Below are 26,564 nucleotides of genomic sequence, written 5' to 3' on the forward strand. Positions count from 1 at the left end.
TTCCTGCAACGTAGACATCCGTTTGCTCTAGCCGGACTCAGCGCCACGTGTGCAGAGAAGGTCGGCGCCCCTTTCCCGCCTGGAAAGAGGTCGGAAAGCCCCGCCCCCTGCGGGACGGCCCCGCCCTTGCCGCGTGGCCCCGCCCACAGATGATCCGGGTCTTGCGGCAGCGGGATTCCCGAGACTGGGGGCGGGGCTCACCCCTTGCCCTCGGGGTCTCTCGGGCTCCGCCAATCAGCGAGCGCCCTGTTGGCCGTCCGCAGCCTCCCGCGCCCCTCCCTCTTCCAGCGGTCTCAGCGTCCCACAATCCAAGATGGCGGGCTGCAGACGAAGGGGTCCCCAGGCCAGAGTTAGGCCACTTTTCTGCGCCCTGCTGTTGTCGATCAGTCGCTTCGTCGGGGGCGACGGCGTGGGAGGGGACCCTGCGGCCGCCGGCACCGCGAGCACCCTTGCCGCGCTGCCACATCGCCGTTTCGAGTACAAATACAGCTTCAAGGGGCCGCACCTGGTACAGAGCGACGGGACCGTGCCCTTCTGGGCCCACGCGGGGAGTAAGCAGGGGCGGTGGCGGGGGCCCGGGTCCCTTCTCTCCTTCTGCTGCCTCCTCTACACCCTCTCTCAGCAGACACCCTGGTGTCCTCAGGACCGGTTCTAGCCGCTGCGCTCCACATGCGCTGAGGAGGGGTTCTCTCTCGCCAGCCCTTCCTCCAGGTTCCCTCCAGTCCTCAAGGTTCCCTACGCCTGTCCCGAGGGTCCTCTCTCCCATCTGCTTCCCCGTTCCTTCTGGCTTCCCTTCTGTGATCTTGTCGGCTCTTTCCGTTTGATCTAGAGGTGTCCTGTTACTTCTTTAACTTTCAGCACTCACTTACCCCGGCTCTGGGCATCGCGTTTCACCCTACCGCCACGTCTCTAGAGGACACGTCCTCTTACCCCAGCCATCCCAACCGGCGACCTGTTCGAGCAGTCCGCCTGCCTCCTATCCCGCTCCCCCTGGGCCCTCGCTGCTGGCTTTTCTCCGGTGTTAGCAATGATTCATGCTCCTGTTTGTGCCCGGCGCGCCCCGACAGCTCCAGAGCTAGCGTATGTTGGTTGTAGAGTGATTTTTAAGTCTTTTTATGTCAGAGGACATTCTTCTTAAACTGTTGAACTACAGCTTAAATTTGTCTCTGTGACTTGGTGTGGACTTTGATCTTTACTTTTGTATTAACTCATTATGTAACTTTACAGTCACACTCCCGTTATTTAGGAGAGGGAGTGTATTTTTTTTGTTTATTGTTTCTGAATCGTAAGACTAAAAACAGCATTGTACCTTAAGACCTTTCTCTTTTCCTCTTTTTTTTTTTTTGAGAAAGCGAAATAACCTGCGCTCCATTTTGTTCGCTCTGTGTGTTTGGCACTTTTATAGATAAGAGAGAGTTGCTGGGGCATTGACTTACGTGAAAGAAAACGTATCTGCAGTTTTCAGTGCTGATGTGTCACTGCTGACTAAGGGTTCACCCACAAGCACTTGGCATGCCGTAAGCTCTGTTCAGTGACCGTCAGATACACTCTTTGCAACAAGTGGCAAATGCCTTCATGTTGTTATTAGTTGCCATCAGGTTCATTTCGACTCGTGGCAAGCCCATGTGCTTTTACGGGGGTAAGAATTTATATGGGGTACAGTTTTAGTTCTTTGTTGTGCACAGTTTTAGATTGTCCTGTACATGAAACGAAATATTTCATTTCTAGAAATAAATACCGAATAGGAACCATATTTTTGGGAAGGTCTGTTTCATTGAAATTAATGTGTAATTGAAAGTTATACATTTCAATTGAACTTAATAACTAAGTCATTAAATATTTGAAAAAGAGTACAGTTATTTTTTTTACTCAGCAGACATTTATTATGTGCCCACTCTCTGCAAGAGTATATTGGGGGCATGTGTTATCAAGGTAGCATTGTTCTTGATACACAAAGATGATGCAAATGATACCAAACACAAATTTTTGGTTTTCTTTTTTTGGAGTGAGGATGAGTTTTTCAGTAATGGTGATGAATTTGTTAACACCTTTTCACTACCGCACCTCTCCATTGCCTGCCTGCTCTTCTGCCTCCTTTTCTGTCTCTCTCTCCCACATACACACACCACATCAACCAAGTAAGACTTCATCAGCTACTCAAGTTGTTACTTTGATTTTTTTTACAGAGTCTATAAACCAGGCTAGTCTCCTGTAGAAATGTCAGGACAGTGTACCTCAGTGAATTAAAATTTCACAGCTAGACTGAATTGGTTAGACTGAATTTAAAATGAAGGGATTAGTATTTTAGCCATGAGGGCAGTGGTGGTTTAGTGGTAGACTTCTTCTTTCATGTGGGAGACCTGGGTTCAATTCCCAGCAATACACCTCAAATGTAGCCACCATTGGTCTGTCAGTGGAGGCATCCTTGTTGCTGTGATGATGAATAGGTTTAATGGAGTTTCATACTAAGACAAACTAGGAATAAAGGCCTGGTGATCTACTTCCAAAAACCAGCCAGTGAAAACCCTGTGGTGGGTTATAATGTTCTGATCCTGTTTTGCATAGGTCACCATGAATCGGAGACCAACTCTACAGCTAACAATAATTTTAGCCATGATTTCTCTATTTTCTGATTCCGTGGATGTCTCCACTCTTTTATTGTCACTGTAATTTTTTCAGTCTCACTCTCTTCTTAACTCCATTGATCATTTTTTCTGTTTTCATTTTGACCCGAGATCCATTACTAAAAACAGTTGAAAAATAGAGAAATTTAACATCTAGTTTAAACATAGCCCTCTGCTTTTGTCCCAAATTTAGACCGAATCTATGACTTTTCTGTTTCTTAACCCCAATGTCCTTTGGTACTGTCAGTATAGATCCTTGGGTCCATAAGGACGAAAAATGATAACAGTCTACAACCCTTCACCTTTATTGATTTGATCCTTAGTAAGCAAGGCAGGTGTTACCTGTTTCATAGATGAAGTTCAGAATAGGTTTGGTGGTAGTGTTAGGTGCCATCAAGTCAATTCTGACTCACAGTGACCCCATAAAACGGTAAAACTGTCCCATAGGTTTCCTTGGCTCTCATAGTTATGGAAGGATCGATAGTAGGTGTCAGTAGACTAGAACTTGAATCTAGATATTTTGATTGTGTGTCCAATGTTCTACCCATGAGATTCCTGTCCCCTACCACCACCTCTGAATGAAGGTGGTGGTAACAAACAGTGGCTGATCTTACTAAAATATCTCAGCTTTTCTTTTTTGTTAGTTTTCCTGCCTGTAAAGTGATAATACAGTTGTTTTATTTCCCAGCATTGATTCTAGAGCTGGTTAATATCTAAGAGAGTATGCTGGAATTGTTTAGATTTTAGGACCGATAGGTACTTTAATGATCATGCAGTTCAGTAATAGGAGGAATACCTGGAAAAAACCAAACCCGTTACTGCTGAGCAACCCCACAGCTAACATATATCAAAACATTTATAGCACTTATTTAGGCACTTAAATGCCTATGAGGTTGTTAGGAGGTTTAGAGAAATGGATTAGCTTGCCTCAGATCACACAGCCAATAAGTGGTAGAGCGGGGAATGGCGCCCAGACTAGATGCAAACGACCGTTTTGGGGGATCACTATTATCTTTGATAATTTGCTAAAATGAAAGAAATGTTTGTTGAGTTGAAATACATTTGACCCTCTCCCTAGAAGAGTGAATAGACGTAAAACTGCATATAATATTTGGGATACTTACGGAAGTGTTTGAGCTTAGCTCCTTCATTTTACAGGTGAACATACGGTGAACCCAGGACAGTAAAAGAATTATTTGCTCAGAGTCACACAGCTGAACTGAGACTAGGAACAAGTCTCTTGATTCCTAGTGGTATGTTCTTTTCACAGTTTGAGCTTTCTAACATTTGAAACTGGTAAAATGCATTGCAGTTTTTAATTTTTTTTTAAATAATATGCACATTGTTTTTCAGGTATTTAAAAATAATGAGAATCAGATTATTGGCTTGCCTTTTAAGCCATAATTTTCTCCCCCTCACCCTTTGACTTTTTAGTGTATGATTATAGCTTTACTCTTTTTGCAGAGATATTTCACTGTTCCCAGGGTTAGAGGGGATGTTAGAAAGACCTCAAGTTTAAAAGTTGAAACTGTCGACATGAAATTTTTTCCTAACAATTATTGAACAGGTTATTGGGTTAAAATTAGATCTCTACAAGTATATGTATCAGCTTGGTGATGATTTGTTGAATTTTACCTGATTATAACTTAAAGCTTTTTTTCTCTGATTCTTACGCTAGATGCTATTCCAAGTTCAGATCAAATTCGAATAGCACCATCCTTAAAAAGCCAAAGAGGATCAGTGTGGACAAAGACAAGAGCCGCCTTTGAGAACTGGGAAGTGGAGGTGACTTTTCGAGTGACTGGAAGAGGTCGAATTGGAGCTGATGGTCTGGTATGATCATTTCTTTCACTTCTAGTGTATGTAAATGCATAAACCGCTAGCTTCTGATTGTGCCTTGTATATTTACAGGCAATTTGGTACACAGAAAATCAAGGCTTGGAGGGTCCTGTGTTTGGATCAGCTGACATGTGGAATGGTGTTGGAATATTTTTTGATTCTTTTGACAATGATGGAAAGGTATACTTAATTGATAGAACTGTTGTCTGCAATACAATGATTAGTCTTTATATAACTGGGAATTTGTGAATTTAAAGATGAGTACACAATTTATCATACACCAACTTGAGATCATAATGGAGCCCTAGCTCTGAGAACTTTGCAATGACCCCCTCCGCTGCCCTGTATGTGCCTAGTAGTTTTGATGGTTACATATGAGTCCTTTTGATGTAGGCAATGAAACCACCTGTGTTTGGAAGACTGTAACAGTTTGCTTTCATGAGAAAATTACTATTAGCTCACATACTAATATCTTTTTTGATCAAGCCAGTTTCTCCGATGATCTCTCCCAAAACAGTTAAGAACAAAATGTACTTACATATTAGAAACATACAATTACTTGTGCGTTAGCAGCTCTAAGATTGGTGATCTTTGCTTCAGCTGGTTGTTGCTCGCTACTGCTTCTCAGAGGTCGTTTTAGCAATTTAAAGGAGAACCTTAAATTAGTAACTCCTTGAAAGCCAAGGTCACGTTAGCCCCCCTGTTACGAAGCTCCCATAAATCCCATACTTGTCCAGGTTCACAGTTGGTCCTCAAATATGTGTTGTTGATTATTCAAGAATGAGTCAGTTTTGGCTGAGATATTTGGAAACCCTGGTGGTGTAGTGGTTAAGTGCTACAGCTGCTAACCAAAAGGTTGGCAGTTTGAATCCGCCGGGTGCTCCTTGGAAACTCTATGGGGCAGTTCTACTCTGTCCTGTACAGTCGCCATGAATTGGAATCGACTCGACGGCACTGGGTTTGGTTTTTTTGTTTTTATTGACTGTATTTTCAAATAACTGTTTTTGTTGTTGGTTTTGTTTTGTTTTTTAATAAGTAGAAATCTTTTCTATTGGTATTAATTATTTTAAAATTTTAAGTCATAGAATTTTAGAGATATAAGAAACCTTGTAGCATATCTGGAATGACCTGATCCTTGATCTAAGGACCTTAAAACAAAGCATTCTCTTTATTTATAGAAAAATAATCCTGCTATAGTGATTATAGGCAACAATGGACAAATCCATTATGACCATCAAAAGTAAGTGTGTGTTTTTTATATTTCTGATTTCATCTTCTCTTTGGAAACTTTATATATTGTTACAAATCTGAACGCTTTACAAATGAAACAAGTTCTTTCTTTTCATAAGACATGTTTTGGAATTTCATGGCTGTCTTCCTTTAATTTGGTTCTGTTTTAAAGTTCCTTCTGTGGACCACCTCAGATTTCAAACCTAAACATGTATTGTTTTACTTAAATTAAAAACATAATAATTGTTTCTTTTAATTGTTAAAGTACATCTAACACTGCATTTGCAGATTCAGCATTTTTTAGGTGTATGGTTCGGTGATATCAATTACATTAATCATGTTGTACAACCGTCACCTGTAATCGTTGCTGCATTTCCCATCACCCTAAACAAACTCACTGCTTCCCAGACAGTGGCTCTCCCTTTCCGCTCCCTCCAATCCGCTGCAGTAACCACTAACAAGCTTTGTTCTGTATAATTTGCCTGTTATTTCATATACATGAGATGAATAATGAAAATATATAATTATTTTGAAGATTTATAGCATTCCTGGCTCTCAGCGTTGCACTAGTCATATGCTTTTGCATCTTTATTAAACTAGATCTTTGAAAAATAAAGTTTAGAGTTTTGACCAAACTGATGAGTAAGCAATTTATGCCCCTTTATTCAACCCAGTTGTTGCCCTGTGCCAACTCATAGTGACGCCGTGTACAGCAGAATGAAATGCTGCCCAGTCCTGCACCGTCCTCACAATCAACCTTAGTATTGCTTTATTTGAAGACTGTCAGTGGGTTACAAAGCTTCTCAGGTGTTTGATATATACATAATGTGTAGGAGTTAGGTATCTATGTTTTTTATTTTTCCATTATGGAGGGAGGAATTACCTTTTAGCCAATCAGTGAACTGTAAGAACTATACTTACCCATGCTCCTGCTTATTCCTTCCTACCGTAATGATTTTCAGCTCTGCTAGTTTATCACAACTACCTGGGTAGCTTAAAATAGAAGTGCCTAGGCCTTCTTGTTTTAATTCTGGCTCAGTTGATTTGGAGGGGAGTCTCAGAGCCTACGTTGTTAAAAGCTCCATGAGTGGTTCTGATTCTGCCCCAGGGTAGAGAGCCACTTCCCTAGTCTCATGGAGAAGAGCATGGCTCTCCCTGTGCTACCACAGTGCGTGCTTATATTGGGCTCCATGTTATCCAGAGCTCTGGCAGGGGTCACAGGGAGAAATGCATGTCAGCTTTGTGCCTTCTGAATAATTAGCTTGAAATATCCTAAGACTTTGTCGTAACATGATATCAGTGTTCCTGGACATTTATCATTTTAAATAATGAATTTTTAAATATTGAAAATCTTTCTTAAGTTTGTTCTTTGTTTTCCTTTCCCCATACTATAGTGATGGTTCTAATCAAGCTTTAGCAAGTTGCCAGAGGGACTTCCGTAATAAACCCTATCCTGTCCGGGCAAAGATTATATATTACCAGAAAACATTGACAGTAAGTAACTTACACTTAGAGGTAATCAGTGAACAGTATTGTAGTATTTTTTATTCTGAGTTCTCGATAGACAGTAAATGCACTTCAGTTTGGATATTGTTCATGTACTCATCAGTGTTACAACAAGAGAGCAAGTGGCCTCAAAGCTTGATATAAGTGGTCATCTATGGCAAACCCTTGCCAGTAGTTGTGCACTTAGTAAATGTTTAAGCACCCAACCAAATGCCAGGGATTATGTACCTATCCATGCCTTCAAGGATACAAATATAAGTTGAAGGCCATTCTCAAAGAACTTACAGTCTAATGAGAGGAGACCCATGTAACATTACTGTGCCATGTGAGAAATGCTATAACACAGATACCACATAGGGATCATGGGGTTAGAATCCTGTAACAGCCAAGTGGGCATGGAGAATGTCAGGAACAGTTTTCACAGAGTTGAGCTGTGCCTTGATGGGGAGTAAGAATTTCTTTGATATGGAGGCCTATTCCAGGCAGAGAAAACAGGCACAGGGACTTGAGAGAAGTTGAAATATTTGGGAAAGGCAAGGAGTTTGGTATGCCTGAAAGATAGAGGAGATCTGTGGGAAGTGAGGTTGAAAGGTTGATAGTAACAGGTCTTGAATGGCCACGTGTAGTTTATCTTGTAAGGGACTGTGTAAAGACTCTTAAGCAGAAAAGTGAAATTACCTGATTAGTAATTTACAACGATGACATAGGCAGCAGTGTTCTTATAATGTTACTTGTGAATTTAGAGTCCTTGAATCATGCCCTGTGTTAGGTTAGACGAAGTTTCTCATTTAAATCTTTCTCCAGCCCCGTGAGGGAGGCATCTCCATTTTATACATGGGGAAATTGAGTATAACAGATTTTAAGTATTTGAACAGTGTTGTACCAATAAGGAAACCCTGGTGACGCAGTGGTTAAGTGCTACAGCTACTAACCAAAAGGTGGGCAGTTTGAATCTACCAGGCACTCCTAGGAAACTCTGTAGGGCAATTCTACTCTGTCCTATAGGGTCTCCATGAGTTGGAATTGACTCAGTGGCAACGAGTTTGGTTTTTTCATTTTATATCAATAAGTAACAGAACTGTGATATGAACCAAGCTCTGTCTTAACTGCAAGACCCCAACTTTGGTCTGAACTAAGAGTGAAGATAGAGGAAAGATGATTAGGAGTTAGAGACTACAGGACTTAGTACCAGTTTGGGGGCAGGGGGAGAAGGGTGAAGACAGCTGTGGAGTCAAGGGTAGTTTCTGACTGTCTGGCCAACTAGACGACTAATTGGTACTAATAATAGCCGAAAGGGGGACTGGCAAAGAAACTGTGTGTGTGTGTGTGTGTGTGTTTGGGGAAGAGTCGGAAAGCAGAGAGCTGGTTTAGTTGTACACTTCTCAGTGCAGGCATTATATCCTGTATGCTTCATTAAAAAAAAACCCATTGTTGTCAAGTGGATTCCAACTCACAGTGACCCTGTAAGACAGAGTAGAATTGCCCCATTGGATTTCCAAGGCTATAATCTTTACAGAAGCAGTCTTCCACATCTTTCTCCCATGAAGTGGCTAGTGGGTTTGAACCACTGACCTTTCAGTTGGCAGCTGAGTGCTTACCCAGTGCACCACCAGGGCTCCTTCTGTATGCCGCATAGTCTTTAATACTGTGTACATGTTAGGTACTCAGGAAGTATTTATTGAATGTACACTTACATCCTCAGCTGGTCCCAGTTTCCACGTTGGAGGGAGGAACGAAGTAAAGGGAGGTAGGAAGCGAGACGTTCTGTTGGAGGAAACATGGTCAAAACAAGAAATTGTAAATACTACAAGTGCAGTGTTAAACACTGGGTCAAAACTTAAGCTGAATAAGAAATGTTGTCTATGATCTTATACAGAAAAGTTAGTCAGTGGGCACATTGTACCTAGATGTTACAATTATAGTCCCCACATTCCTCCAAACTCATTTGTTGCAGTTGTTACTTGTAGTCAAGTCAGTTCCAATGTGTGGCGACCCCATGTGTGCAGAGTAGAACTGCTCCATAGAGTTTTCAAGGCTGTGACCTTTCAGAAGCAGATGACCAAGCCTGTCTTTCCAGTTCCCTCTTGGTGATTTCAAACCACCAGCCTTCTGTCCAGTAGTCAAGCACTTTTAAATGTTTATGCCACCCGAGGACCCTTCCCCTAATGCATAGTACAGTAAATAAGCACACCCTCCCCCTCCCCGCCCCTTTTTTAAACAATTAGAACTAGACAGTAGAGGCTCCTGATGGATTTTCAGTTTGTTGGGATTCGAGGTAAAAAATTTGAACAGTTGAAAGTTTTTATTGTTGAAATTAGAGTGTGATTAATTTTTTTTTTTTTTAAACACTCAAAGGCAAGTATCTTACGATTGTAGATTTTTATTTGAAAGATTATTGAGGGAGGACCAGTTATAAAAGATGTAAACCGACATGGAAACATTGCTGATTACTCATCAGGAGAAACAAAATATTAGTTTCCTAAATGACAGGTGATTTTAAAAATTTGGTAGGAGCTCACGTTTCCATTCTATCTTATATAGAGAGTAATTCTTCACGTTGATGGATATTTTATTCTGTTGTCGAAAACTTGAACCAAGTACTGTAACATCTTACCTGTGTGACTTAACCATCACTGATAAAACTTTAAATATGGAAGTAACCATAGAAATGGCCTTACCCTAGTACCTACTCCTTTTGCTTCCACTCTTTATCCAGGGACTCTTTTTGGGGGTGGGGTTAGTGATTGGGATGTTAGAGTTAAAGGTATTGAAGATGCTGGACCTCTACTTGACTGTGATAATGAAAAGTGTTCATCTATCAGGTGGACATCTGTGTTTTCATAGAATTTCAAGATTCTATTTAAAATTTTAGGGTCATTACTTCAAATATACGTTTGGCAGAGTGGTAATTTCTCTGTCTTGTTTTTTCATTTTCTGTCCTCTTTTGGCAATATGGCATCTCTCACTTTTGCTCTCTCCCTGCTAACTTACAGCCCAAATTATTCCACTAATTTAATGAAAAGGAGCTCACTATTTGTTGAGGCACTCTATTTACTTCCCAGCCAGCTCTTTAAATAGAATTCTAAATTTAACCTGTGGGTTTTAGCTCTGTCACTGGGACAAGTCTTATCTCTCTGAACCATTAAAAGAGAGCAATCATGGCTCCCCAAGTCTTCTTGAGAGATTTCACTCTATTTTAGAAAGATTTTCATTGCGAGTTATTAAACTTTTTTTCTTCTTAAGCTTGTGATACATAGTAAGGCAAAAAAACAGTTACTTAAGTGAAATATTTTACAGTGATACTGTGTAAGTGAGGTTATGTATTAGGGAAAAAATTACTCTTAATAGTAATGAGAGGAAACTGAGAGCTTTCCGGCAGTTGATTATTAGACAAAATACAAAGATCAAATAGTGTTAGTCATAAAATTGACTAATTGCAATTCATTTTACAATGTCTTTTGTAAAAGCTATAGCCACAGTATGTTTTTCTAGGTAATGATCAATAATGGCTTTACACCAGATAAAAATGATTTTGAATTTTGCGCCAAAGTGGAAAACATGATTATCCCTGCACAAGGGCATTTTGGAATATCTGCTGCAACAGGAGGTCTTGCAGGTAAATCTTGCTTTTAATGTTAAAAGTTGTGAATTGAGTTTCATTGGAAATAGTATCTTTTGGGGATGTGTAGAATTGTTACTTTTAGCCTCTTAAGACTAGCTGGAACCTTCACATAGCCTAGGGTGCCAGTGTTTTGGTCTTTTGGGACTGCGGACTCTCTCCTTATGTTCTGTAGATACACGGTTGGTGTACATGTATATAAGCGTAAGTTTGGGCGTTCCACAGCAAAGGAGACATACTTAACAGGGAGGCTGTAAAAGGTTAATTGCCAGGTGTTTTAGGACCCTGAGAGTTGTTGCATGATATAAAAGATGAATTCGGCAGTCTGAGGAAATGTTATTTGAGGACTAAACTTTATCAGTTTTTCCATAAGTGGTGATAAATGAAGTTATCATTTGATGTTAATACTATTTTGCATTTATATGATATGTCGTAGTTGAAAATATTTTCACATATATGGATTGTCTCTTACAGCACCCAGGGAGGGAGGATGGATTGTATCTTCCCTATTTTTAGATGAGCTTGCCAAGTCTTAGAAATGATTTTCTGGGGATCACATGGCTAGGAATCATCAGACGGGTGTGGGTTTCTGACTTCTCAGTCAAGTGCTCTGTTACATTGCCCTGGTGCTCCTCAGTTACTAATACCCACTGTAGTATTCTCACCTTCTCTTCAGTCGGCTGCATCTCTAGATCTCCATAATAGTGACAGAGAGCATAAAGATTGACGCACAGCAGAAATGAATTGATTTTATTCGTGCATGTGACTAGCTAAAATTGGCATTTTAGTGTTGATAAAGCTTGTTCTTCTGAGTCCCTGTTTTCAGCTTAAGCAGCTTGAGAATAATTTGACTTTTTTGTATGACTTTAGATAAAATCAAATTATTAGTATCTGCTCTGTGAGGGAAACGAACAGGAATGCTGTGTAGAGGATGAACCGTATCAGCTAACCCAGTGTGCTTTAGGAGTGAAAGAAGCTGTCCTGTCAGGACAGCAGTCCCAGTAAACGAGGATGGAGCAGTGTCGTGGCCATAAGTAAGGCAGAAGTGTAAGTGTCATAAGAAGGGTTCAGAGACAGCTCAGTACAGAAAAGCAATGGAGGACAGGCTGTTGGCTCATTTGGCTTGGGCATACGCTGTGAGGAAACCCTGGTGGCGTAGTGGTTAAGTGCTACGGCTGCTAACCAAAGGGTCAGCAGTTGGAGTCTGCCAGGCGCTCCTTGAAAACTCTATGGGGCAGTTCTACTCTGTCCTATAGGATTGCTGTGAGCCGGAATTGACTCGATGGCACTGGGTTTGGTTTGGTTTGGGTTATAAGCTGTAAAGGAGGTTTGTGGAAAATATGGGAGGGTTTTGATGTCAGGATTAGGAGGTTAGGCTTAGTTTTGATCATTCATTTGTTCATTTCCTTTAAGACATTTATTAAACATTTATTAGACGTTAAACACTGCTAATGATCTGGCTTAGGGTTTCAGAAAAAAGATTTTAACTTATTTCTGAGGGAAATCTTTCAGATGAGCATTGTCTGTACCAAATTAGAGCTAATTTTCGTTTTCTTAATTTTTAACGCAGTAAATATAAGCTAACTGCACACCTATAAAAATATTACATAACTATTACATTGTGGTTTTTTCTAGAATTTTTTTTTTTTTTTTAATTTCCAGATGACCATGATGTTCTTTCTTTTCTGACTTTCCAGTTGACTGAGCCTGGGAGAGAACCAGTATGTATACACACTTTTTCAAAAAGTTTATTTTCAGTTCAGCAATACTGCCTTGTGGGTAAAACTGACCTAGGTTTGGATCTTGTTTCTGCCAGTTATTGCTGTGGGATTTTGTGTAAGTCACTTAACCCCTGTGACTTCTGTTTCATCGGGGGTAAAACAAAGGTGTTTGTACTGGCCACCTCGTAATGTTGTAAGGATTAAATGAAACAATGCACGTATAGCAAGCACTCAGTAAATGGTAGTGGCTGCTGTTGTCATTAGTAGTAGTAAGAGTAATTGGCTAGGATTTAAATAAGAAGTAACATGTTAACTTTTTAGCTAGTGGTGGTGTAGCTGAAGTAAGAAAAAAGAATCTCACTGGTTTTCTCATGTTTTTAAATGATTCACTCTTAAACTCCACAAAAGCCTACACTAGATAAAGAAATTTCAGAAAAAGAGAAGGAAAAGTATCAGGAGGAATTTGAACACTTTCAACAAGAATTGGATAAAAAGAAAGAGGAATTCCAGAAGGACCACCCCGACCTTCAGGGGCAGCCTGGTGAGTTGTGGTGCCGCCGCCGTCAGTGCTGCAGCTGGGCCGTGGACATCCGTGGCAGGTGCTGCCTGGGCCCTGTGTTCATCCCATCCCTGTCCGCTGAACTACCATATCACAAGTAATTTCTGGAAACAATTTATGAGCAAATCAGTCTTTAAAGGAGGTTGGAGTTTTTACCAGTAAGAGTGTGGCTATTGACATGTAAGTTAAGAAGTAACATGAATGGAGCAATAAACCGCTAAAATGTAAGCTCCATGAGGACAGGGGTTCTATTTGTTGTGTTCGCTGCCGTTTCCCCAAAACCTAAAGAGATAGTGCTGGCCTAGTACTGTAGTTGTGACTCAGTAAATATCTGTTGCATGAACCAGCCTAAGGCCTTGTCTTTTCTCTTTATGGCACACAAGTACCATATATAATTCAGAGTAATACTTGAAAATTATCAAAACTGTTACATATGAAGAAACTCTGTTGCTCGCCTCCTCTTACTATTCAGTAGAATTCTAGACCGCAGTTTTAAGGTTGAAAATTTTAAAATACTGGTCTAACCCAACTGAATTAAGAACTACATCTGCTGATGTGAAAAATAAAACATGTTAAGGCCAAGTAGAGTAACTTTACGTTATCCACTATCTTTTATTATCTGAGTTGTTCCCCCTCAGCATAAATAATCAAGGCTGTATTTGATAAAGTCTGTGGCTAGCATTTGACCAGTCTGTGTAGTGTGCAAATCTCTTAAGATCCACAGTACGATTCAGACTTAAGGAAGAAAAATGAAAGATGCATTTTATTCTTTTCTGGAATTGGTAAACAGTATCACATGTGATTTTCGAGTATATCTTGAAACCTGTTGTAGCAAGTCCATGATTGGAATTATCTGCTGGCACAGAATTGAGCAGGCTATTGTGGTAGGTTTGGTGGGTGCTAGGTTAGAGGAGCATTTAGAGGGAACAACCAACCCAGATTTAGGGAGACAGGAAGGGATTTTTAGAGGAAATCTGTTTTAAGCTGAGACCTGAGCAATGATCAAGTTAGTCACAAGAAGTAAGAATGTCTGTGCATGTGTATGGGGGGAATATGGCAGAGGGAGTCTAAATGTAAAAAGTGTGTTTGAGAAACAGAAAACCGTTCATTGTGGCTGGATTATCGTGAAGGAATAGGATGAGATGAGATGAGAGAAGAAAACGTGGCATAATGCAATGCCTTGTCAGCCCTATTAGGGGCTTCAGCTTTATCACATGAGCAGTGGGCGGGGAGGGGTCTCAGTGATGAACGGTATGATTCAAACTTAATGAAGATAGACATGAAAGGTACTTTCCGTTTTTTTTTTTTTAATTTAAGCATTATCACATATGATTTGTGAGTATACCCTGAAGCTTATTATAGTAAGCCTTTGAGTAAACTAATCTGTTTTCAACGTGTGCAGATATGAAAGGAAGATCAGCTATTCTCCTCAACTCTGTTTCTTAATATTTTGCATAAGTAAAAGGCACACATTTTAAGAGCATAATTTGACGAGTAAGTGTTTAACCATCAGCGATAGCAAAAACAGTAATTTAATCATGATTAGATTAACTATCTGCATGTTGAGTATTTTGGAGATTAGAATGATGCTGTGTTGGTCATGTTCTAATTTCAGTAAACATTGGCACTTGGCTCATGGTATTTTGAAAACTACATATGTGTACGTGATTCTAATAATTTTAATTTGTAATTTCTTTTTCAGCGGAAGAAATCTTTGAGACTGTTGGGGATCGTGAGCTGAGGCAAATCTTCGAAGGACAGAATCGCATTCATCTTGAAATCAAGCAGCTCAACCGACAGTTAGATATGATTCTTGACGAGCAGAGAAGATACGTCTCCTCCTTGACAGAGGAGCTCTCCAAGCGTGGAGCTGGGGTCCCAGGACACCCTGGACAGGTGAGCCTTCACAGGAGGCACGTGTGCCTACCTAGCCCTATCAGAGGGGAAGTAGGAAAGAAAGACTACTGTACTACGATTGTGGATTATTGGGCTGACTGGTTGTCTCTTTTTTTTTCCCAGATCTCTCAGCAAGAGGTAGATACTGTGGTGAAAACTCAGCATGAGATCCTGAGACAAGTAAATGAAATGAAGTAAGTATGTAAAAGTGTGTGAGTGTTATGTGACATCTTTATCCTAAATTCATGACTTCCCTAGGCACGCAAGCACTGGAGATTCCTGCCAGAGGGTAAGAATCATATGCTTGATTCGTTTCATAGGTAGAGAAATATAAAGCACAGTAACTTTTGATATTTAGGAACCGTAAGCATATCTGAATTTTTAAATTGTGCTCACCTGGATAAGAAAAAACTTCAGCCTTTTTTAAAATATAAAGGTTTCTCCCAGCTGCTAGACAGAGCCAGATATAAAATATGAAAAGAATTAGAGTAATGTGTAATAATTCTGCAAATGATACTAGGAGAGGAAGCATTTGTAGCACCATAAAAAAAAAAAACATAGGAATATAATATAAGCATAGTTGATGCAGAAAATTCTTCCTGAAGGAAAAGAATGGTTTTCTCTTTGGAAAAAAGAATGGTTCATTTTAAAACCATTTTGAAGTAAATATGTGTGACTACCTCTTTTTCATTCCTATCTTGTGCCCTAATAAAGACTGGACAAGGGGTTGGAATGGAAAAGGGATATCCTTGAAATATTGAGTGATAAGTTTCTAAGAATGATTCACTGATGCAGGTAATTAACGACATTCAGTGTCTGGAGCAGAGAAAAACTAAAATGGCCTGTTTTCATAGAGCACTGCCCCAAGCGCTACAACCCTTGACAAACAAGAACGTCAAGGTGAGTTCTTTAGGACTGGAGAGTTAAGCAGGATTAGATTAAACAGAATGTGATAATACATGACAAATAATCCTGCAGAAGCCTCATGGATACTATGTATACCTCATATATTTTCTAGCTCTCTCACTGAGAGGGCCTGGAAGCAGTGATACCCTAGTAGTAATGAGCACACCTAGCCCACAGAGCTTGATTTCTAAATACCATTCGCCAATAAAAGTAGTTGATTCTAGAGCTAAAACAGAAAAAAAACACAATATGAGCCTGGAATGTAGTGTGATACCAGAAACTAAAAAAATGCTCAAAAAAAGATACTTATTGAAAGAACACAGAAGCCAACCAGCATGAGCTCCTAATGACCAAAGCTGGAATCATTAAGTAATGAAATGAATAATGATAGTATTGGATTATAATCTGTAGAATAAAGTAAATATCCAAGAGTCTGTTCTTGTTAGGTGCCATCGAGTCGGTTCTGACTCAAAGCGACCCCGTGCACAACAGAACAAAACACTGCCTGGTCCTGCGCCATCCTTACAATTGTTGTGCTTGAGCTCATTGTTGAAGCCACTGTGTCAGTCCACCTCATTGAGGGTCTTCCTCTTTTCTGCTGACCCTGTACCGTGCCAAGCATGATGTCCTTCTCCAGGGACTGATCCCTCCTGACAGCATGTCCAAAGTATGTCAGACGCAGTCTCGCCATCCTTGCTTCTAAGGAGCATTCTGGTTGTACTTCTTCTAAGACAGATTTGTTTGTTCTTTTGGCAGTCCATGGTATATTCGATACTCTTCGCCAACACCACAATTCAAAGGCATCAGTTCTTCAGTCTTCCTTATTCATTTTCCAGCTTTCACACGCATATGATGTGATTGAAAATACCATGGCTTGGGTCAGGCACACCTTAGTCTTCAAGGGGACATCTTTGCTCTTCAGCACTTTAAAGAGGTCCTTTGCAGCCGATTTACCCAATGCAATGCGTCTTTTGATTTCTTGACTGCTGCTTCCATGGCTGTTGATTGTGCATCCAAGTAAAATGAAATCCTTGACAACTTCAATCTTTTCTCCGTTTATCATGATGTTGCTCGTTGGTCCAGTTGTGAGGATTTTTGTTTCTTTATGTTGAGGTGCAATTCATACCGAAGGCTATGGTCTTTGATCTTCATTAGTAAGTGCTTCAAGTCCTTTTCACTTTCATCAAGGAAGGTTGTGTCATCTGCATAATGCAGGTTGTTAATGAGTCTTCCTCCAGTCCTGATGCACTGTTCTTCTTCATATAGTCAAGCTTCTCATATTATTAGCTCAGCATACAGATCGCATAGGTATGGTGAAAGAATACAACCCTGACGCACACCTTTCCTGACTTTAAACCAATCAGTATCCAAGAGTCTATATCAGTATAAATAAATAAGTGAATGGAGGAGAAGGGCTAGCTAGTCCTTACAATAAAATTCCAGTTAATAAATGTAGATGGAATGGTGGAAATAGAAAAATCATCATGTGCCAAATACCACAGTAGTTGTTTCAGGGAAGAAATACCAATGGATGCTAAATGAGAAGCAGTGATACTCCAGTAGTTATGAGCACACCAATATAGTTTTCTTCACTTGCTGCTCTTTCTTCCATCATTCCTAAGAAGGTATTTTTCTCTAGAGTTCTGTGCAACGCCATTTTCACTTGACCTGTACCCTAGCCTGCGGTGCCCTCTATCTGTCCCCACAGAAGCCTCCTCCTCCTCAGCTCTGGGTGCCTGGCTACATGAAGCGCATCTTTCCTTGTAGAGCTCTAGGTATGCTTCCTTCACATTGCTCTCCTGCTAGACGACTAGTCCCTGCAGGGCAGGAATTGTATTTTCCTTGCACAGTTTGTGTCCCTAAAAGCCTGCCTCATCATAGCATGCGTAAAATAAACCCTAGCAGACTCAGCAAGCAAATGAATCAACGAATGAATAGGAACGTATTAAGTGACTCAGTTTCTGTATATTAAAAACACATTGTATGTAAGCACTTCATGCTTCTGTGAAGCGGTATTCTTTATCGCAGACATGTGAAAGAGTTACATCCTGGGGTATTTTATTTTCGATAAGTATTCCAGGCATATTAAAATATAATCCTTAATTTGGGTTTTAATGGAAAAATTTGACTCACATGAATTTTCTTGAGCTTGAATGCTGTTAAAAGAAATATTAATTGATAAATGACATTTATTTAGAAAGCACTTGAGATACTTTGTTGCCAGTTTCAAAGTCTTTGATGCTCATATAACTCATAATTTTTAAAAATTTTATTTAACATTCAACCTGATATAATGTGTATTTCTAAATCTTAGGTTTGAGTTCTTTTTTTCCCTTTCTAGTAAAGGTTTTACTTTTTAAGCTAAATTTTATTCTAAGAAAATAAATTAGCTTATTTAGTCATACAAATTGAACTATAACTATCAAAGGCAGTGTTAAGAAATCAGAAATATGATCCTCATTCTCAGGGAGTTTATGCTACGTGAAGGATATGACCCTTATATTGCAAATAAAAGTAGAAAATACTGTGTGTGTGGTACATGTATGTAGAAGTGATTGCATTTTATAGGAAAGGATCGGGAAAAAGTATGTATGGAGACAGCATATTTTAGACCACAGATATTGGGGAGGGATCATAACTAGAAAGAACTTTACAAAGACACTCATGCTTAAAAGTGAAAGATAGCCACAGGTAATGGTGGGAGCCAGAGCAGATGAAAAGGTATTGTTGCTAGGTGCTGTGGGGTTGGTTCCGACTCATAGCAACACTATGCACAGTAGAACGAAACACTGCCCGGTCCTGTGCCATCCTCATAATTGTTACGCTTGAGCCCATTGTTGCAGTCACTGTGTTAGTCCATCTCGTTAAGGGCCTTCCTCTTTTTCACTGACCCTCTACTTTAGCAAGCATGATATCCTTCTCCAGGGACTGGTCCCTCCTGCTAAGATGTCCAAAGCATCTGAGTCGAAGTCTCGCCATCCTCACTTCTAAGTAGCATTCTGGCAGTACTTCTTCCAAGACAGATTTGTTCTTTCTTTTGGCAGTGCATTGTATATTCAATATTCCTCACCAACACCACAATTCAAAGACGTCAGTTCTTCTTCGTCTTCCTTATTCATCATCCAGCTTTCGCATGCATATGAGGTGATTGAAAACACCATAGCTTGCAGGCGCACCTTAGCCTTTAAAGGGACATCTTTGCTTTTTAACACTTTAAAAAGGTCTTTTGCAGCAGATTTTCCCAGTGCAATGCATCCTTTGATTTCTTGAGTGCTGCTTCCATGGACGTTGATTGTGGATCCAAGTAAAAAGAAATCCTTGACAACTTCAATCTTTTCTACAATTATCATGATGTTGCTTATTGGCACAGTTGTGAGGATTTTTGTTTTATGTTGAGGAGTGATCCGTACTGAAGGCTATAATCTTCGATCTTCCTCAGTAAGTGCTTCAAGCCCTCTTTACTTTCATCAAGGAAGGTTGTGTCATCTGCATAACACAGGTTGTTAATGAGTCTTCTTCCAGTCTTGTCCCGTTCATCATATAGTCCAGCTTCTCAGATTGTTTGCTCAGCACACAGATGGAATAAATATGGTGAAAGGATACAATCCTGACATACTTCTTCCCTGATTTTAAACCACATGGTATCCCCTTATTCTGTTTGAATGACTGCCTCTTGATCTATGTACAGGTTTCTCATGAGCACAGTTAAGTGTTCAGGATTCCCATTCTTGGCAGTGTTACCCATAATTCATTATGATCCACACAGTCAAATGCCTATGCATAGTCAATAAAACACAGGTAAACATTTTTCTGGTACTCTGTACTTTCAGCCAGGATCCATCCTTTGGTTTGGTGATTCTCAGAAGCGTTATGCTCATAGTTATGGTTTATTACAGTCAAAGGATACAGACTAAAATTGACAATGGAAAAAGGGCATAAGGTTGCGTCTCGGAGAAACCAGGTGCAAGCTTCCAATTGTCCTCACCCAGCACTTAATTTTCTCAGCAACAGTGTGTGACAGTATGCATGAAGTGTTGCCAACCAGGGAAGCTCACCTCAGCCTTGGTCTCCAGGGTTTTTATTAGGGATCAGTCACGTAGGCATGGAGCATCTGTGTGACTGACATTATCTATTCAGTGTCTAGTTCTCCCAGAAGTCAAACTGATCCAGGACCCCAGGCAGTCAAAAACAGGAGTTCACCATGAATCACACTGTTAGCATAAACTGTCCGGTGTGGCCCAAGGTCCAGGTATATAAAGACACTGTTATCAGGCAGGATATTCCAGGGGCTTAGAGGTTACCTCCCAGAAGCCTGTCAGGAACCAGCATTGAAGATTTTTGGAATGTGCTGAGTTTGGACAACCCAAGCCTCCTGAGTTATCCATTTACTACACAGCAGTCAACGTTTAGGTTTTGATGTAAGTTCACTAAGAGTATCATCCGTTATTTTATTCGATAACCACTTATAAAGGAGCTCTGATGGCACAGTAGTTAAGTGCTCAGCTGTTAACTGAAAGGTCAGCAGTTCAAACCCGTGAGCAGCTTCATGGGAGAAAAGATGTGGCGATCTGCTTCTGTAAAGATTATAGACTAGGAAATCCTATGGGGCAGTTCAACTCTGTCCTACAGGGTCAAGGAGTCGGAATTGATTCAATGGCAATGGGTTATTGGGTTATCCATTTATAAAAAACATTAGTTTTAACAGATTATTTAGTGAAATGCCTTATGTGGTTACTTATTAGATAACCCATAGTAAAAGATGGAGCCCTGGTGACACAGTGGTTAAGAGCTCGGCCGCTAGCTTCAATCCACCACCCACTTTTTGGAAACCCTATGGGGCAATTCTATTCAGTACTGTAGGATCACGAGGAGTCAGAATCAACTCGATGGCAATGGGTTCTTGGTAAAAGTGAAGGCATAATGTTAGAGTTTTATAAATTATTTCCTTATTTTGAAGACAATTCAGTTTTCTTTTTTAATGTTGATTTTTAAGATCTAGTATATTTGTCTTAGAAATCTAGCTAACCATTTGAGAACTATAACTGAAAAAATCATCTTTATAGTGATTGCATTGTATAAAAAGTTTTTCTTTTTCAGGAATTCCATGAGCGAAACCGTCAGACTGGTCAGCGGAATACAGCATCCTGGGTCTGTCGGAGGAATTTATGAGACAACACAGCACTTCAATGATATCAAAGAGCATCTTCACATAGTGAAGAGGGACATAGATCACTTAGTGCAGCGAAATATGGTAAATTTTTTCCCTTTCTACTTTTAAAATTGTCATAAACTCCTTTAAGAAAGGAAAAACACATTCTGCTGAAAATATTTTAACCTCTGACTTTTGCTATTGCTCGTTTTTAATGTTTAGCGTAGAATTGGAACACATCAGGCTTCCATGTCCTATTGGATAGAATTTTTTTAAATAATATGTTGTTCCAGTTGGTGGAGCTATCACAATCCGAAGTTTTTTATTTTCTAGATTCTTTTCTGTAAGTTAAAAAAAAAAGGCTTTTATCAGTAATAATATCTTTAAATAGCTTGAGAAAAGTAAATGTCTCTCTTGGCAAACCCCTTTGTTAGACAAACCAGTAAGTCATTCAGCACAGGCAGCTGGGAAGCACAGACGGAAAACTGGCTAAAAATAGCAGCTTTTCTTAGGCGGGATTTTTTTTTCCCGCAGCAACTTTTCCTTTCTTACTTGGGTCATATTTTTTTTTTACTTTATTAGATCTTTATTTTAGTGTAAGCATCATCTACATTTTGGAGCCTCCTGTGTTTTGAAGGCTATAAATATGTGTATTTATATACAGGAGTTTCTGGATGATACAAATGATTAAGCATTGACTACTAACCGAAAGGTTGATGGTTCAGATCCACCTGGAAGTGATTTGGAAGACAGACCTGGCAGTCTGCTTCCGAAAGTCACAGCCTGGAAAACCCTTCGGAGATCAGTTTTATTTTGCACATATAGAGTCACCATGAGTCAGAATCTTCTCGATGGCAAGTAACAACAACAGTGGTTCTCACTGAGGGGTGATTTCCCTGTCAGAGGACATTTGGCAGTGACTGAAGGCAGTGAGTTAGTGGATAGTGAACAGGTGGAAGCATTCCAGTGTCAACTACTCTTTCTAAAAGTTCAGTAGTAAAAGTTAAGGAGATAGAAGATATTTATGGAATGAATATGAAACTGAAAACACTTCAGTAAACCATGAGTTTTATGAAGATATTCACATTTATTTCTTTTCCCAAAATACAGATTTGACTAATTGTAATAGAAAGTTCTTTGCCTTTTAGCCATCAAATGAAAAACCAAAATGCCCAGAACTACCACCATTTCCATCATGCTTATCTACAACAAACTTCGTTATATTTATAGTGGTGCAGACGGTGTTATTCATTGGTTACATCATGTATAGGTAAGTCTCTTTGACCGAACGTTTTTCTGTATCTGTTTAATTTGAAATACCCAACAAAGTTATCTGTGCGTATAATAGAACCTTCAGTATTTATGAAATTAGCTTTATGCAAAGGAAGTAGTATTTCTAGTCATTTCGGTTCACATGCATGTATAGAATTTATGCTTATTTTAATGCATTTTATAATGCAAAAAGGCATTGTATATTTTAATTTTAAGCAGTCTTATTTCTTTCCAAAGTAGTGAATCCAGAACTTCTTTCAGTGTCTTTCTTTCTCTCTCCCCCGACCCCCTAATTAGGACTCAGCAAGAAGCAGCTGCCAAGAAGTTCTTTTGACCACTATTTCGATATGTGTACATCATGTATGTATGTACAAAAGGTTGTCTTTTTGAGGGAATTTAAATATTTAAATGGCTTCATAGTCTAAATTATTAAATTTTCTATAAAATAACTGTTTAAGCATTGATTTGTGGTAAGAATAAACCTTAAAGACGACTACATGTAAAATTGTGCATGGTACATAAATCTGTGTAAATTTCGGTGAATTTCTGGTCAGTAGTACATAGCCACTGAACAGAAAATTGATAAGTGAGAGAGTAAAGGATAGAATGTGGGGGCAGCCCCCGGCTATGAATGCTACCCTAAGCCTCCAATGTTGGAGATTTTTTTATTTAACATATACACACCTTACCTCCCTGCCCCCTGAAATATGAGGTCTAATTAAGAGCCTCCCATCATGTTTATTTGGTAACCAAAGTTTTCTTAGAGGTCCGAAATTCCCAGTCTAAGACCCAGCCCTGCAATCGTTTAATCTTAGTACAACTCCTTTGAAATCAGAGAATATTTTGTCTGAGATCTTTAGAATCAGATAATAGCCTTGAGAATGTTTCTTGAAATATTTTTTTCCCTCTGACTATTGGTGGTATATTTCACTTTTAAAGGAAATTTTGGGGGAAAAGTAATAGCTGCTCTTTGCCTAAAAACCCATTTAGATGGAAACATACTTCTGATAATGGGTTTTTTTGGGTGTTTTGCCTGGCGATACATTCATTTCATGGCTGCCTGTATTCTTAATGTTTTCATTTAACACTGTCAGTTCAGTATTATGAAAATAATTTTTTTCATTTACATTTGTTATTTAAGGAACTTATTTCCTCTGTTTGTTACAGCATGTAAATTCAGCTTACAGCATATGAGCTGAGGATATTTTAAGTCCACAAAACCCATCACTATATTTTGCTTCACATTACTCCATGCAGCCTGGTGTTGGTGACTGTTTACATACTCTTTTAAATCAAGGAGACTGTAATAGAATAGGGGACTTTCAGGATTTTTAAAGGCAGTTTTTGTGAAATGGAGTTAGTACTTCTGATTTCCTTTTAATGCCAGAGTAAGAGCTAAGGATATTTTGAAGCTCTTGATAGCAAGCTTCACCTTGAAATCACCTTGAAATGTCAGACTGGAAAGGGTTTTTATAGTCTTTGAAAATAATTCTAGGTATTATAGAAGCATTCTATAAATGACATTTTTTTAATTGAACTTTAGATGAAGGTTTACAGGACAAACTAGTTTCTCGTCAAACAGTACAGACGTTGTTGTATGACATTGATTAACAACCCCAAGGCATGTCAACGCTCTCCCTTCTCAACTTGGGTTCCCTATTACCAGCTTTCCTGTTCCCTCCTTCTTTCCAGTCCCCACCCAGGGCTGGTGTGCCCATTTAGTCTTGTTTTGTTCCATGGTATAAATGACATTTTTAAATGCAGATTTCGTTTTGTTTTCATAGCTAATATAGACTTACTTTTGCTGACTTCAAATACTCTTTACCTCTTTAGCTGAAGTAGTCATCTTTCATTTGTCACAGAATCTAACATAATATTATTTTATAAAATAGTACTACTTGTTTCTTCCAAGCTTTCATAAGTTTGTTCTCAAATGTCATTTACAGATTAGGCCAACTGCCCAGAATCTATACAAAGACTTTATGAAGGAATTCTGCGTTACGTTGTTGTTAGGTACCGTAGAGTCAGTTCCAACTCATAGCGACCCCTAGGTACAACAGAACAAAACACTGCCTGGTCCTTTGCCATACAATCATTGCTATGTTTAAGTCCATTGCATTATAACAATACCTAATTACTACTGTGCGTGTAAACAGTTTTAACATTGCTTTTTATGTTAGCATTCGTTCTAGAACGCTGAAGGAAAATATTCTGATGATTTCACCCTGCTTTATTTACTTCCACGTACAGAGTGCTTCTCTAGTGTTTCTCCTTTGTGGTGGTCACATTTTGAAATTCATATTTCAGAGACATCATCATCACAGAATTTACTCTTATCCCATGAAAAAATACAATACCTTCAGAAGAAAAAAGTTGTAGACTATGAAACGGGAAATCCTCTTGAGATAAAAGGCTTCCCAACCCAGTATTATAAAGCCCACGGCCCCATGTGCCTGAACTTCCAGGGAACACCAGATCTACGCAGTATGCATTTGTCAGGCCGAAACTGAGGGGGATCGTTGTGGTCATGCCTAATGCAAGTGGAGACGGCGACTATGAAAGAACCTGAGCATGAGTCTGGTCCTTCTGGGCTTGATAAAGCTAACTTGTTCCAGAATCACTCAGTCAAGCAGTTGACACCGAGTGTTTATCATATTATTTGAAGCTTGGTTTATTCTCCTCAAAATCATTGACTTTAGCTCATTTCTGAAGAAAAATGTTTGCTCTATGGGAAAATCAGTCACTGCCAGGAGTCTTTTATTTCTGTACTATTTCATATAATTGAGTTTGTTCTCTTTCTCACACCAGCAAGTACTTTACAGGTGCCTTGAATTAAAACAGGATTGATTTTAAAATTTTAGTGTAAGTCATTGTGCTTATGATACTACCTTTAAAAAGAAAATGCAGTTACATAATGGCTAATACTCTTTCTTAATGTACCTATTTGTGTTCTAATTGTTCGAATGTTTTATTCAGCTTGAAACTTTACTATAAAGCCACAAACAATATCTTACTATGTATTGAAGAGATACCAGTGTTTCTCAGAGTGCAGTCCGTGAGCCATCTGGATCATGGCGTGCTTGTTAAGAATACTGATTCCAGGGCCTGGTTCCAACCCACCTGACTCAAAACTTGGCTGAGGCTTCAAATGTCAGTGTTCAGCAAGCATCTCAGGTGATTTTGAGTACACTGAAGTTTGAGAACCACTACAATGGGGAGAGGAGTCCCTGGGTGGCAGAAACAGTTAAGCACACTACTACTAGCCAAAAGGTTGGTGGTTCAAACCCCCTGAAAGGCACCTCGAAAGACAGGCCCAATGATCTGCTTCCAAAAGGGCACAGTTAAAAGCCCAGTGGAGCAGTTCTACTCTGTACACATGGGGTTGCCATGAGTTGAAATCGACTCAACACAAGCTAACAACAATGGGCAGTAAAAAAAAAAAAAAATTTTGTGGTTTTTTGTCTTGTTTAAAGCTGAGCTGAGAACGTAAGACTTTTCATTGTCAATGATAACTAGCACATGTGCACTGATTTTTTTATACTTACACTTAATGCTCTTTTTACTAAAACTCTTGGTTCATAAGCAACTACAAGCTAAATTTAGATTGTTGCCTATAGTTTGGTAGTTTGGTGATGGCGTTTCAGCTTAAAAACTCATCTTCGTGACATTGTTTAGCCGTGAAGACTCCCATCTAAAGCCTGCTTGCTGAAACTTTTTGCTTTCCTGATTGTGATTGTTGTGACATTTTATCTCAGACAACTGTACTTTTTGATAACTTGGGAAAACATTACTTGAATAAGGATTGTCTGACCCGCGGCATTGCAGACATAGTCTTCGTAAGGAACATAAGTAGCAGTTGTGAATAGTAAGATGTGATTACCTTTGCCTGTCTTTGTGCTTATCGCAGGGAGATAGTGAACAAAGGATTATACTGGGGCTTTTTTATTTATAACATTTAATGAAAAATCAATACTTGCAACTTTTTAGGTCTGTATGTTGCCTGTTTAATATATTTCTTTTATGGATATTACTTAAGGTTGAAAAGGTTTTTCTATCCAGTGTCAATTTCAATTCAATAACATTTTGTCAAGTTTTTCTCTTCTGGTTGTTACTTGATGCTAGCTGGAATTCAAAACATGACATTGAGCTTATTAAAATAAAGAAATATTTTAGTAAATTTAGTTTTTCTTTATTGACTTCAGTACTAAATAACTATTTATTTTCTAGTAGGCCCTGATTTGTG

General features: G+C 39.3%; 1 protein-coding gene across 3 annotated transcripts; it reads left to right on the forward strand.

The window, feature by feature from the left end:
* The first annotated feature begins 289 nt into the window (after positions 1-289).
* LMAN1 (lectin, mannose binding 1) lies at positions 290-26,498 on the forward strand. 3 transcript variants are annotated; one of them, XM_064294455.1, is made up of 14 exons: positions 290-551; positions 4,303-4,457; positions 4,536-4,643; positions 5,642-5,703; positions 7,088-7,187; positions 10,692-10,815; positions 12,481-12,539; positions 12,948-13,080; positions 14,801-14,994; positions 15,118-15,188; positions 20,998-21,151; positions 22,198-22,319; positions 22,619-22,685; positions 24,629-26,498. In XM_064294455.1, exons 1-13 carry the CDS (start codon positions 314-316, stop codon positions 22,653-22,655), a joined length of 1,557 nt encoding a protein of 518 aa, XP_064150525.1. In that variant the 5' UTR covers positions 290-313; the 3' UTR covers positions 22,656-22,685; positions 24,629-26,498. The 3 variants fall into 3 exon arrangements, with proteins under 3 accessions (XP_064150525.1, XP_003406324.1, XP_064150524.1); XM_003406276.4 differs by having other exon boundaries at positions 22,619-22,681; XM_064294454.1 differs by lacking the exon at positions 24,629-26,498 and having other exon boundaries at positions 22,619-22,826.
* Positions 26,499-26,564: the final 66 nt, after the last annotated feature.

The sequence above is a fragment of the Loxodonta africana genome, chromosome 11, assembly GCF_030014295.1.
Source record: "Loxodonta africana isolate mLoxAfr1 chromosome 11, mLoxAfr1.hap2, whole genome shotgun sequence".
Classification (NCBI taxonomy): Eukaryota; Metazoa; Chordata; class Mammalia; order Proboscidea; family Elephantidae; genus Loxodonta; species Loxodonta africana.